The 12027-nt window shown below is 39.3% G+C and overlaps 1 protein-coding gene across 11 annotated transcripts in view; it reads right to left on the bottom strand.

The window, feature by feature from the left end:
* The window catches only part of FRY (FRY microtubule binding protein), a 524498-nt gene that overhangs the window by 118719 nt on the left and 393752 nt on the right, over positions 1 to 12027 (bottom strand). For all 11 annotated transcript variants that reach the window (XM_049853229.1, XM_049853227.1, XM_049853221.1 and 8 more), the window contains 4 exons: positions 11581 to 11753; positions 9384 to 9544; positions 7718 to 7828; positions 5100 to 5254 (listed from right to left, as the gene is read on the bottom strand). In XM_049853229.1, the coding sequence (XP_049709186.1) occupies positions 5100 to 5254; positions 7718 to 7828; positions 9384 to 9544; positions 11581 to 11753 (600 nt within the window). The remainder of the gene's footprint in view (positions 1 to 5099; positions 5255 to 7717; positions 7829 to 9383; positions 9545 to 11580; positions 11754 to 12027) is intronic.

Here is a 12027-nt window from a genome sequence, read left to right as displayed (position 1 = left end):
AAGGTTACAGCCAAAAAAACCCTGTGGAGCACAGCTCTATTCTGTAACACATGGGGTCACCACGATTGGGAATTGACTCAAAGCCAACAAGTTTGGTTTAGTTTTTTTCTTTAAGAAATGTGAGGCATTTACTTTTTTTTTCCTCCTACTATGTGTTGCCTCTCTGTTTTTTGTTTTTATTGTACTTTAGATGAATGTTTACAGAACAAACTAGCTTCTCATTAAATAGCTAATATGCATATTGTTTTATGACTTTGGTTAACAACCCCATGACATGTCAATACTCTCCCTTCTCCACCTTGGGTTCCATGTTACCCGCTTTCCTGTCCCCTCCTGCCTTCTAGTCCTTGGCTCTGGCTGGTGTGCCCCTTTAGTCTTGTTTTGTTTTATGGGCCTGTCTAATCTTTGGCTGAAGGGCGAACCTCAGGACTGACTTCATTACTGAGTGAAAAGGGTGTCTGGCGGCCATACTCTTGGGGTTTCTCCAGTCTCTGTCAGGCCAATAAGTCTGTTCTTTTTTTTTTTTTTGTGAGTTAGAGTTTTGTTCTACATTTTTCTCCAGCTCTGTCCACGACCCTCTATTGGGGCATTTACGTTTTAGGAATACAGTTTTGCTGGGCCTGATTTATATCAGAAAGGATTTAGAGAAAGTTAAATTAAAGCAAGCACGAACAAGCAAAGAACAACAAAAACCACCCCCCCCCCACCAAAATAAACCCAACAAAATTCTTCAGAAGTCAAAACTTTGATCTTATCCTTAGTTCTACAATAACTATTAAACATGTTTTAGAAATATGTTGGAGGGTCAAAGTGAAGACAATGGAACTCCTATGTGGTATTTAATGTGTCAAAAGAGTTCTGGTGAGCTCGTCCATTGCTTGGAAATGACCTATAATTTTAATATAGCATACTATTTACCTTGATGTATCACCTTGGAAACACCATTTAACCTCTTTCTCAATTTCCTTATCTGTTCGACCGATGGCATTTGGTGTTGAGGGAAAAGTTAATAAGGACATGCACAGAAGCCAAGAGTTATTTGAGCTAAAGCTACCTAACAGGGACGTTATTATTTTTTGTGAGTTAAATCATAACAGAGCTGTATTTAATAGCTTTTTATCAAATTTATAAACCAATTTTTGAAAAATTCTTTGACATTAATATTGCTGGTTCTATCATCATTTTCTACTTTTACCTCACTTCCCCTGTTCCTATCCAAGTTCCACTCTGACTTTCTGTCAAAATCCTCAAAGCCCCACCACAGTTAGTTTTGATTGCAGACCAACAAGCTTTCTCTCTCTCACACACACCAAAAATCTAGAAGATTTAAAGACTCACTTTAATAAGCCATGATTTGCTCTATTTTTTTTTTTTTCTTTAGTTCAATTTATTTTTTGTAGATGCTGGGCCCGTGCTAATTAACTGTTTGTAAAAAATAATAGGAATTACAGGTGCATAATAACTGGGGAGGGAAGTAAAATAAAAACTAGATAGTTTAATTGTTGCTGTTGTTGGGTGCCCTCGGGTCGGTTCCGACTCATAGCGATCCTGTGTGACAGAGGGGAACTGCCCCATAGGTCTTCTAGGCTGTAATCCTTATAGGAGCAGATCACCAGGTCTTTTCTCCCATGGAGCCGCCAGGTGGGTTCAAACTGCTGACCTTTTGGTTAGCAGCTGAGCGTGTAACCATTGCACCACCAGGGCTCCTTGATAACAGGCATTTCAGATTAACACATCTGCTAAACTCCTATCTATCAGGAAGCACCCCTGCCTTAACCACCTCTTCTACATGGTTTCATGTGCGTTTTCAGTAGGGCATTCTGGGGGCTGAATACTGCAAGGCTATTACAGCCTACAGGAGCCCTGTTGGCGCAGTGGTTAAGAGCTCGGCTGCTATCCAAAAGGTCAGCAGCTTGAATCCACCAACTACTCACTGGAAAGCCTAGGGGGCAGTTTTACTCTGTCTTATAGGGTCGCTATGAGTCAGAATTGACTTGATGGCAACAGGCTTGGTTAGATTTTGGTAGTATATCCTACTGTCTTTAGATAGCCCTTTACAGAAATAAAATGAACCAAAAAGAAGAATGTAAAGAACTGCATTGTTTTTCCATTATTGCAGCTAATAAATACATGGATCAATACATTAGGTATCAGCCCCAGACACCCTTCTAACTCAGCACTGAAGTTACTCCTGAGGTTCAGCCTTCACCCAAAGATTAGACAGGCCCATAAAATAAAACAGGACTAACTGGGCACACCAGCCAGAGGCAAGGATGAGGAGGCATGAGGGGACAGGAAAGCTGGTGATGGGAAACCCAAGGTCGAGAAGGGGAGAGTGTTGACATGTCGTGTGGTTGGCAACCGATGTCACAAATCAATACGTAGTAATTGTTTAATGAGAAACTAATTTGGTCTGTAAGCCTTCATCTAAAGTGTATATATATATATATTATCAGGAGACCTGGTGGCACAATGGTTAAGCGCTTGGCTGCTAACCAAAAGATAGGCATTTCGAACCCACCCAGCCTCTCTGCAGGAGAAAGACCTGGTGATAAGCTCCCGTAAAGATTTTTTTTTAAAGATTACAGCCTAGGAATCCCTATGAGGCTGTTCTACTCTGTCACATGGGGTCACTGAGTCATAATTGACTGGACAGCAATGGGTTTAAGAATAAATGAGCATCATGAATGTAAGTTATTATGCAATATTTGTCCAAACCAAACCCAGTGCCGTCGAGTCGATTCCGACTCATAGCGACCCTACAGGACAGAGTAGAACTGCCCCACAGAGTTTCCAAGGAGCGCCTGGTGGATTTGAACTGCCAACCCTTTGGTTAGCAGCTGTAGCACTTAACCACTACACCACCAGGGTTTCTAATATTTGTCCAGGAAACTAAAATAGTTTACCATGAGACCTAAAAAAATCTAAACACAGAGGGTTTTATCACCTAATATTTTTGTGACTGGAGATATTTTTACTGAAATTGACACTATGTGGCTACGCTCCTGAAGCACTCATACCTAGGTCTGTCGAGAGGAAGGCGGTGTGACATTTTACGGGACAGCTGCACAGAGGAGTAAATCTGACTAGGACAGTTCAACCCAAGTTCATGGAGAAGGGAGGCAAAGACGGGAAACATACTGCTCTCGTTGTCATCAAAGAAAGAGACTCAGGCCAGGTATTCTAAACACATTTTTTTTTAAATGAAAGAACCATGTGAATAAAAATTTATTTTTAGAATGTAAAAATATCTGGGGGAAAAAAAAAACCCCAAAAAACCCAGGAGAAATGTTTTTGCAAAAATATTTCAGTAATGTCCCATAGGTATAAGTACTCTTTAATAATGCATATGTCAAGTAATAAAACTTTATAGAAAATTGACAGTTTAGATTATGTTCATCTGCTTTAACTTTTATGGAGATTAAAGTGTATAATGAAAATCCTGTGACTAAGATTATGGAAAATCAAAGCTTTAGACATGAAATGTTACCTACTATCTTTATAAAAGAAAAAGTTGTCCCTTTAAACAGCTGGCAGGCTCCTTTTAGGTTTATCAAAATTAGCTATCTTCCAAACTTGTGTTCTTATTCATTTAGAACCATCGTAAAGTTGGAATTTAAAATGAATTCACTTTTATTACCTTCATTTGGTAGCTCAAGATAGCTACTTAAAATGCAACGTTTAATTAAAAAGGAAAATTGACAGTCTAGTCTTTTAAAAAATAAACTTGAGCTTGCATTCTTTCAATTCTCTTAATGCGTGAGCTATTTCTTGTGACTAAGGAGCCCTGGTGGCGCAGTAGTTAAGCACTCAGCTGCTCACTGAAAGGTTGGTGGTTCTAACCCACCAGCCACTCTGAGGGAGAAAGATGTAGCAGTCTGCTCCCGTAAAGATTACAGCTTTGGAAACCCTATGGGGCAGTTCTACTCTGTCACGTGGGGTCACTATGAGTTGGAATCAACAGGCAACAAGTTTTGTTTTAAAGATGGCTGAAGGGCTTGCAGTTCACACCTGCCACAACCGTCATGCATCTTCTTTATCATGATCACACCCTGCTCTAAACACTTAGCAGTGAAGTTCCAGGCAATTAAAAAGGACACTGAAACCACAAACCACTCTCCTGGCAGTGGCAGAATGAGAAAAATCAGCGTCACTGTAAGCTTATAAACCAAAAAACGAAACCCACTGCTTTCGAGATTCCAACTTATTGTGACCCCATAGGACAGAGCAGAACTGCCCCCACAGGTTTTCCAAGGAGAAGGAGCAGCTGGTGGATTCAAACTGCTGACCTTTTGGTTAGAAGCTGAGCTCTTAACCACTGTGTCACCAGGGCTCTTGTAAACTTACAGGGAGTAGTTTATCTGCTGGGGAAATGCAGGCTGTTCTGTATTCTCATGGATCTCACTCTGCTCAGCTAATTGCAAAAGCAGACAGCTCTCTACTGTTCACACCCTGAAGAGTAACCTTAATGCTGTTAGGAATTGAATTGCGTTCCTCCAAAATACGTGTTGCAAATCCTACCAATACCCGTGGTTGGACCCCTGGATGCGCAGTGGTTAAGCGGCAGTTTGAATCCACCAGCTGCTCCTTGGAAACCCTACGGGGGAATTTCTGCTCTGACCTACAGGATCGCTATGAGTCAGAATTGACTCGACGGCAAAGGGTTTGGTTTTGGGGTTTTAAACCTATGGTTATAACCCTATTTGGGAAAGGATTTTCTTTGTTATTTTAATGAGGTAGTGTTCGTGCAGGGTGTGTTTTCAATCAATCTATTTTGAGATATAAAAGGAGCTGATTAAGCAAGGGGGTGAGAAAGCAGAGACGGGGGAAGGTAGATGCCATGCGACATGACGGTCACCAAGGAGCCGAGGGACAGACGCTGAAAAGAGACAAGGACCTTCCCCCAGAGCCAACAGAGAGAGAAAGCCTTCCCCTAGAGCTGGTGCCCTGAATTTGGACTTCTAGCCTCCTAGACTATGAGAGAACAAATTTGTTGAGGCCACCTGGCTGCAGTATTTCTGTTCTGGCAGCTCTAGCTAACTAAGACATTTGCCCTCACCGCTGACCATTACCTCTCTTCTTCAGGAGTACACACATACCTGCTTCCACACACAGTCGCTATGGCTTTGAAGCAGCCAGACGCTAGCTGGTAGGAGCCTGTGTAGCATCGGTCAATGGCCCAATTAAAAAGATTTATCTGGTCAGGGTTAAGTTCCAAGAGCAAGACGACAACTTCACAGCCAAGCTGATGAACCTGAATACAGGGAGCAAATCAATTATTCATATTTAATGAAAGAATATTCTTTGAAAAGATACGGAATCAAGTTAAAAAACAAAAACAAAGCCAAACCTGTTGTCTTTAATTCTGACTCATAGTGACCCCACAGGACAGAGCAGAGCTGCTCCATAGAGTTTCCTAGGCCGAATTTTTTTTTTTTAAATCTTTACGGGAGCTGATTGGCAGGTCTTTTCTCCCGTGGAGCAGCTAGTGGGTTTGAACCGCCAACCTTTTGGTTAGTAGCAGAGCACTTAACCATTGCATCGCACTTTATAGACTTTTTTTGGATTTTCTACATGAACAACTGTGTCATTTGTGGATAATGAGCTTTATTTCCTCCTTTTCATTCATATGTCTTATGTTCTTTTTTCTTTCCCAATGCATTGATTAGGATCATGAGTAAATGTTGAACAGAAATGATAAATTCTAATCTCAACGGGATCACTTTCACTATTCACAGTGAAGTATGGTGTTTACTGCAGGATTTTTCCCTTTCTTTTTCAGATGTCCTTCATCAGATTAAGAACGTTCTTTTTATATTCTTAGTTTTGCTTTTCTCATGAATGAATGTAGAATTTTATAAAATGCTCTTTCTGTATCTACTGAAATGATCATATGGTATCTCCTTTTTATTCTACTAATATAGTTACTATACTAACAAAATGATAGGTATTTGAATATTAAACCAAGCTTGCATTTCTTAAATAAACTCAACTTGTCACATGAATCATTTTTTTTTTTTAAATATATTACCGAATTAAATTTTCTGATTTTTTTTCGGGGTTTTTGCATTCTTTCCTGTTATGTTCTTACCAGGTTTGGTATCAAGGTTATGCTGGTCACATACAATGAATTGAGAAGTATTTCCTTCTGCTACATTCTTTGTTCAATGCAATTTACGACTTAAATGTTTGGTAGAATTCACCACAAAACCATCTGCTCTAAAGTTTTCTTTGTGAGAAGATTTTAAATTACAGAGTCAATTTCTTTATTACTTGTATTATATGAGTTTTTCTTCTTGTGTTTTTCAAGAAATTTGTCTATTTTACCTAAAAATTCAAGTTCATTGGCACAGAGGTGTTCCTGTTTGACTTTTTAATGTCTGTAGGGTCTGAAATAATGCCCCTTTTACGTTTCTGATTTGGTTGCATGAGCCTTCTCTCTCTGTCTCTTGTTCTCCATCAGCCTTACCATGGATTTATCTACTTTATTACTCTTTTTAAAAAATAAACTTTTGGTTTTGATGATTCTTTCCATTATATTTTAAATTTTAGGTCTCATTTCTTCCCTTATCTCTATTATTTCCTTCCTTCTACTTTCTTTGGATTTGACACATTATTCTTTTTCTAACTGTTCGAGATGGATACTTAGGTCAGTGATCACCAACTTTTTTTTCCTAACAGTATATACATTTAATGCTATACATTTCATTCTAAGCTTGCATTTATTTACAGCCCACAAGTTTAGTATGTAGTGTTTTCATTATTCTTCAATTAAAAAAATTTTCCAGTTTCCATTGCTATTTCTTCTTTGACTCACTGGTTAACTGGAAGAATACTTTTTTTTTATAAATAATATTTTATTTTTCAGTGAAAGTATACACAGCAAATTAGGTTCCTGTTTAACAATTACTACACAGATTGTGCAGAGACACTGGTTGCATTTTCCACAATGTTTTATCTTTCTCGTTAATTCCCTTCTGGATGTTTTGCTTCCAGTATGGAAGTGTACTTCTTAATTATATATTTTGTTATTGATTACTAGCTTCATTTCACTGTGATTAGAGGACATACCCTGTATCATTTCAGCCCTTTGAACTTTGTTGAGATTTGCTTCATGACTCAGTTTATGGTCATTTTTTTGCTCCTTACACAACATAGTATAAAGCAAACAGCACATAAACCTACCCTTCTGTAGTTGGTGTGTGAAGAGATTGTGGTTGAGAACGATGCTTAGGTATCTCAGTAACTCAACTGAGGCAGAAGGCCACAGACATTTAAAAACAATGTATTTTTGGCTAATACTCATAAATCTTTTTTATTGTGCTTTAAGTGAAAGTTTACAAATCAAGTCAGACTCTCATATAAAAATTTATAAACACCTTGCTCTACACTCCTAATTGCTCTCCCCCTAATGAGACGGCACACTCCTTCCCTCTACTGTCTCTTTTTGTGTCCGTTTTGCCAGCTTCTGACCCCCTCTGCCCTCTCATCTCCCCTTCAGACAGGAGATGCCAACATAGTCTCATGTGTCTACTTGATCCAAAAAGCTCATCCTTTACCAGTTACCACTGTCTATCCCATTGTCCAGTCCAATCCCTGTCCGAAGAGTTGGCTTTGGGAATGGTTCCTGTCTTGGGCTAACAGAAGGTCTGGGGACCAGGACCTCCAGGGTACTTCTAGTCTCAGTCAGACCATTAAAAAAAAAAAATTTACTTACTCGTAAATCTTGACAAGCCAGAATGTTGTCAAGCCACTTATATAGGTAGCCATCGGGGGAAAGACCCACGTTGTCAAAGACGGGGCCACAGCACAATACTGCTGACATTGCCTGATGACAAAAACACAACAAAACATGGAAATGAAACCCAGAATAACGTAATGGCATGCAACTAACTTTGTTAAAGACATTATTTTCCACAATATTTTTTAAGAATTCCTTAGTGGATTCAAGAAGAAAAAATGGATTCCAAATTTTGGGTCTCTTTCTAAGAGTTCAAAACTCTGCTGCCGAACCTTGAAATGTAGATGGTCCAAATGTAGGTGTGCTCCAAGTGTTTGGAGCACTTGGAGTTTCACACTGGTTTCAAAGGCATTAAAAAGGTAAAACATTTCATTAATAAATGTTCGTGTTGGTTACGTCTTGAAACGATACTATTTTGGATATGTTCACTTAAATAAAATATATTACACACACACAAAAAGAGCCCAAAACTAACAAATTTAGCTTTGCAGACATGTACTTTTGTGATTACAACAAATCTTTACGATGAAAGAGTAAGATATTTAAAGCAAAATGATCATTTCCCAGCATTTAAAATAAATGTTTCTTCAACGATTTCAAGTGAGTGAATTCTGATTACAAACATGACTTTTCAAATTTTGCTTTGATGATGAATATTTGATTAATGAACTGAAATGACAAAATGTAAAAAAATTATGATCAGCCTTTGGCCAAAGTTAAAATCAAGAATGTAAAACTAGTTTCTTTGGTTGGGGGAAGGGAGAGGGATGCAGGAAGCCAGGGAGGGAGGGGAGAGGGAGAAGAAGGGAGGAGGTGAGAGGAGGGAGGGTACCCCAATTAACTTCACAGTTAGCAGGCCCAGCTGAACGTCAGGGCTCTGCTGAGTCAAAAGCCGGTGTGAGAGTCAGCGTCTTACGGCGTATACGAGAGTCGAAACACAGCTGGGTTCCTAAAGGAAATTAGGCTGTAAAGGGTCACGCCTCTGAAGGTTCTACACAACTCCAACAGGGTGGAAATTTATCTCTGGCAATCTTCTAGGGTACGGGGAGACTAAAACAAAGGGAATACAGCTCTTAGCAGGTTTCAAACTTAATTTTTTTTTCTTTATTGTTGGAAATTAATTGTCAAGTCAGCTACTTAAGGGATAAAAGAGCAAAAACAGTTCTCACGCAGGAGAGACACTGGACAAAAGTGGGAGCTTGGAAAATTTTTGCATTTTGATGTTGTGAGCCCAAATGAAATAGTTACACATTTATAAATATCTATCAATGTATCTGTGTTAAAGTGTGTATATTTTAGAAATTTTAAAGGCATTTTATGTATTTATATCTGTGTGCATATCGTATCATATATTTTATCAGATCAAATCACATCATATCATGTATTGCACTGTGTTGTATTGCATTGTATCATATCATATATCATATCATATCATATCATATCATATATACTGTATCACATCACATCATATCATATCATACCATATCATACATGGTATCATATCATATATCATGTTATATTGCATCGTATCACATTAATCATATCATATAACAACACGTCATGTCATATACTTGAGCCTTCTTTTAAGCCACGGTAAGACCATCAATCTGACAAGTCACACAGCGAGTCTAATGGTGCCCACCTTTAAAGCACAATACTGGTATCTTGTGATCTGGTGGTTTCTGTCACTGTACCGATCCAGGGGGGTGAACATAATGCTGAAGGGGCCCGCCCACTGGCTAAATAAGATGAAGAGATGGTGCCTCAGGCTTTGCTGTGGGAACAGAAATCTTCTGTGGTGGACTAGGGAGAAAAACAAAGTGCAAAGCGTCAACTAGATGGAAAAGAACAGCAGGCACAGTCCGTATCACTATTCTCCATCATGTCCTAACTCAAGTTTTCTTTTTTCTTTGTAATTGTTGTTGAAAATATACACAGCAAAATGCACCAATTCAACAGTTTCTACAAGTACAATTCAGTGACATTGATTACATTCTTCAAGTTGTGCAACTATTTTCACCCTCATTTTCTGAGTTGTTTCTCCCCCATTAACACAAACCCTAAGTTTCCTATCTAACCTTTCGAGTTGCTGTTGTCAATTTGATCTATAGATAGTTCTTCAAAAGAGCACAATGCTTAAGGCAGACATTCTTTAAATTAAGCTAAACTGTTGCTTGGTTTAAAGAAGACTTCAGGGGCTATTTTTTGGTTTAAGGTTTAAAGATTATCTCAGGACAATAGTTTCATAGGTTCATCCAGCCTCAATGGCTCCAGAAAGGCTGGATACCATCAGAATTTGAAATTCTGTCCTGCACCCCCCCCCCCCCAGTTTTGATCAGGATAGAATCTTTGATTGAAATGTTCAGTAATGTAGCTGGGCAACATCCAAATCTTCTGGTCTCATGGCAAAGGAGGCAATTAGTCACACATTTCATGTCCTTCTTCTATTCCTGACTCTCCTTTTCTTGTCTAACTTGTTTTCTTTAGGTAATGAAACATGTATTTAAAAAATCAAGGCTAATTTTCTTTTCAAGTGTGTTCTTTCCCTTTCCTCAGTTTGCAGTCAATAGTACTGTGACTCAGAGCGGGAAACAGAGAGGAACAGGCCCCCAGACACTGTTTCCTGATCAACATGTAGAAAAACTGCACCAACTTCCCCTCAGCTGCGGCTTCCATACGAACTGTTTTCTTGCCCGCTGCAGGGCTTTAGGAAGAACCGTGAAATACAATGCATGGACTGTCTATTTTAAATACACTTTCCTTTAGTTGAAGAAATCAATTCAAGCCTTAAATTAGTAAGGTCCTCAGAGATGAGGGGGATTGGTAAGAAAAAATTTATGCGTCAAAATAACAAAAGACTAGAAACATTCATTGAGTTGCCACTTTTCTAATTATGCCAGAAAGTTTTAATTAAAAGCATCAATTTTTATACAGCACAGACTACTTTTATTCTTTATGTTTCTATTTGGTTGAGAATGCAATGCATCAAATCCATTTACCTGATAATGTAATATTTAATCAAGCATAAAATTTATTAAGCTATAGTATAACCTGCGAAAGCTGGAACCTGTGTAAGGTGGAAACATGTCAGAGAAGGAAAACTCAAATATTTTCCACTAAAATGCAGGATAGAAAAGCGGTAAGACCTCGCCCTGCCAAAGGTGAAAATCAGGCGTGACATGGAAAAACAAGGCAGTCCCGTTGAGTTCTGCCTCTCCCGGGCTGCACTGTATAAAGAATTCTATGTAATGTGTTGAATGGGTCGTCAGAACGCAGACATGCTGCTCACACCACATGCTCACACATCAGCACAACGAGACAATGTGGAGCAGTGAAGCCGTTTCCAACAAATGTTCCCTCTGAACTGCTTCCTTCCCGTAGAAATCGCATACGTACATTTTCAGATGGGAACCCAAACGTTGAAATAATGACAAGCACCAAGCCAAATTTAATTCGGATTGTTCCCTTATCATTCTGTGCTGAATTACCCCAATCTGTTCTCATACACACTTCCAGATACAGTGAAACCTGAGAGCCGGAACTCGACAAGGCTGACTTGTTTTTCTGGGTCTTGCAAGCTTTCTGGCTTTGACAGGGTGTCGTCTCACCACTTTTCTGTCGCCCTCTATTAGTGGAAAATATTTGCATTTTCCTTCTTTGACAGTTATCCGCCTTGCACAGGTTCTGGCTTTTGTGGGTTTTACTGTATCTCACAATAAATGAAGAGTCCATCCCAGATGCACAGAGGCCAGGTGGGATTAAAGAAGCAAGCAGAGAAAGGAAGACCACAAATGGTTTTTCAAGCACAAGAGGGAATTTGCAGTGACACATTGCTGTACCTGGAACACACTGGATCAAGTTGGCCACCATTGCGCTAAAATGCGCCCGGATATCTTTAAGGATTTCAACCTCTTTATCGTTTTCAGCTTCTAGAAGCATGCGGGTCAAGTCCACATATTCTAAGAACAGAGCTCCGAGGGCTAACGTGTCCCGTTCTAAGGCCCCATTTGTGCTGGAATAAAAGGAAAGCCAAGCCTTTAGACAGCTAGTTTTTACATCAAAGAACCGTGTTTTTCTGCAAATAACACACCCACGTAAATAACGTGCCCACACATATGATGTGTGGAAATTGGCACAGTGCACTTACAAAAATAAATGCTGGGGGAGTTGCTCCGTTGGCAAAAAATGCATGAACAGCACACGGTACAAAAATACGGTAGTGGGCACTTAACGAAAAATAGGATTCCCTGTCAGAACTCACCACTGAATTTGTTCCTGACCTACAT

Source organism: Elephas maximus, chromosome 14 (assembly GCF_024166365.1).
Source record: "Elephas maximus indicus isolate mEleMax1 chromosome 14, mEleMax1 primary haplotype, whole genome shotgun sequence".
NCBI lineage: Eukaryota > Metazoa > Chordata > Mammalia > Proboscidea > Elephantidae > Elephas > Elephas maximus.
This window is presented reverse-complemented; position numbering and strand designations above follow the sequence as displayed.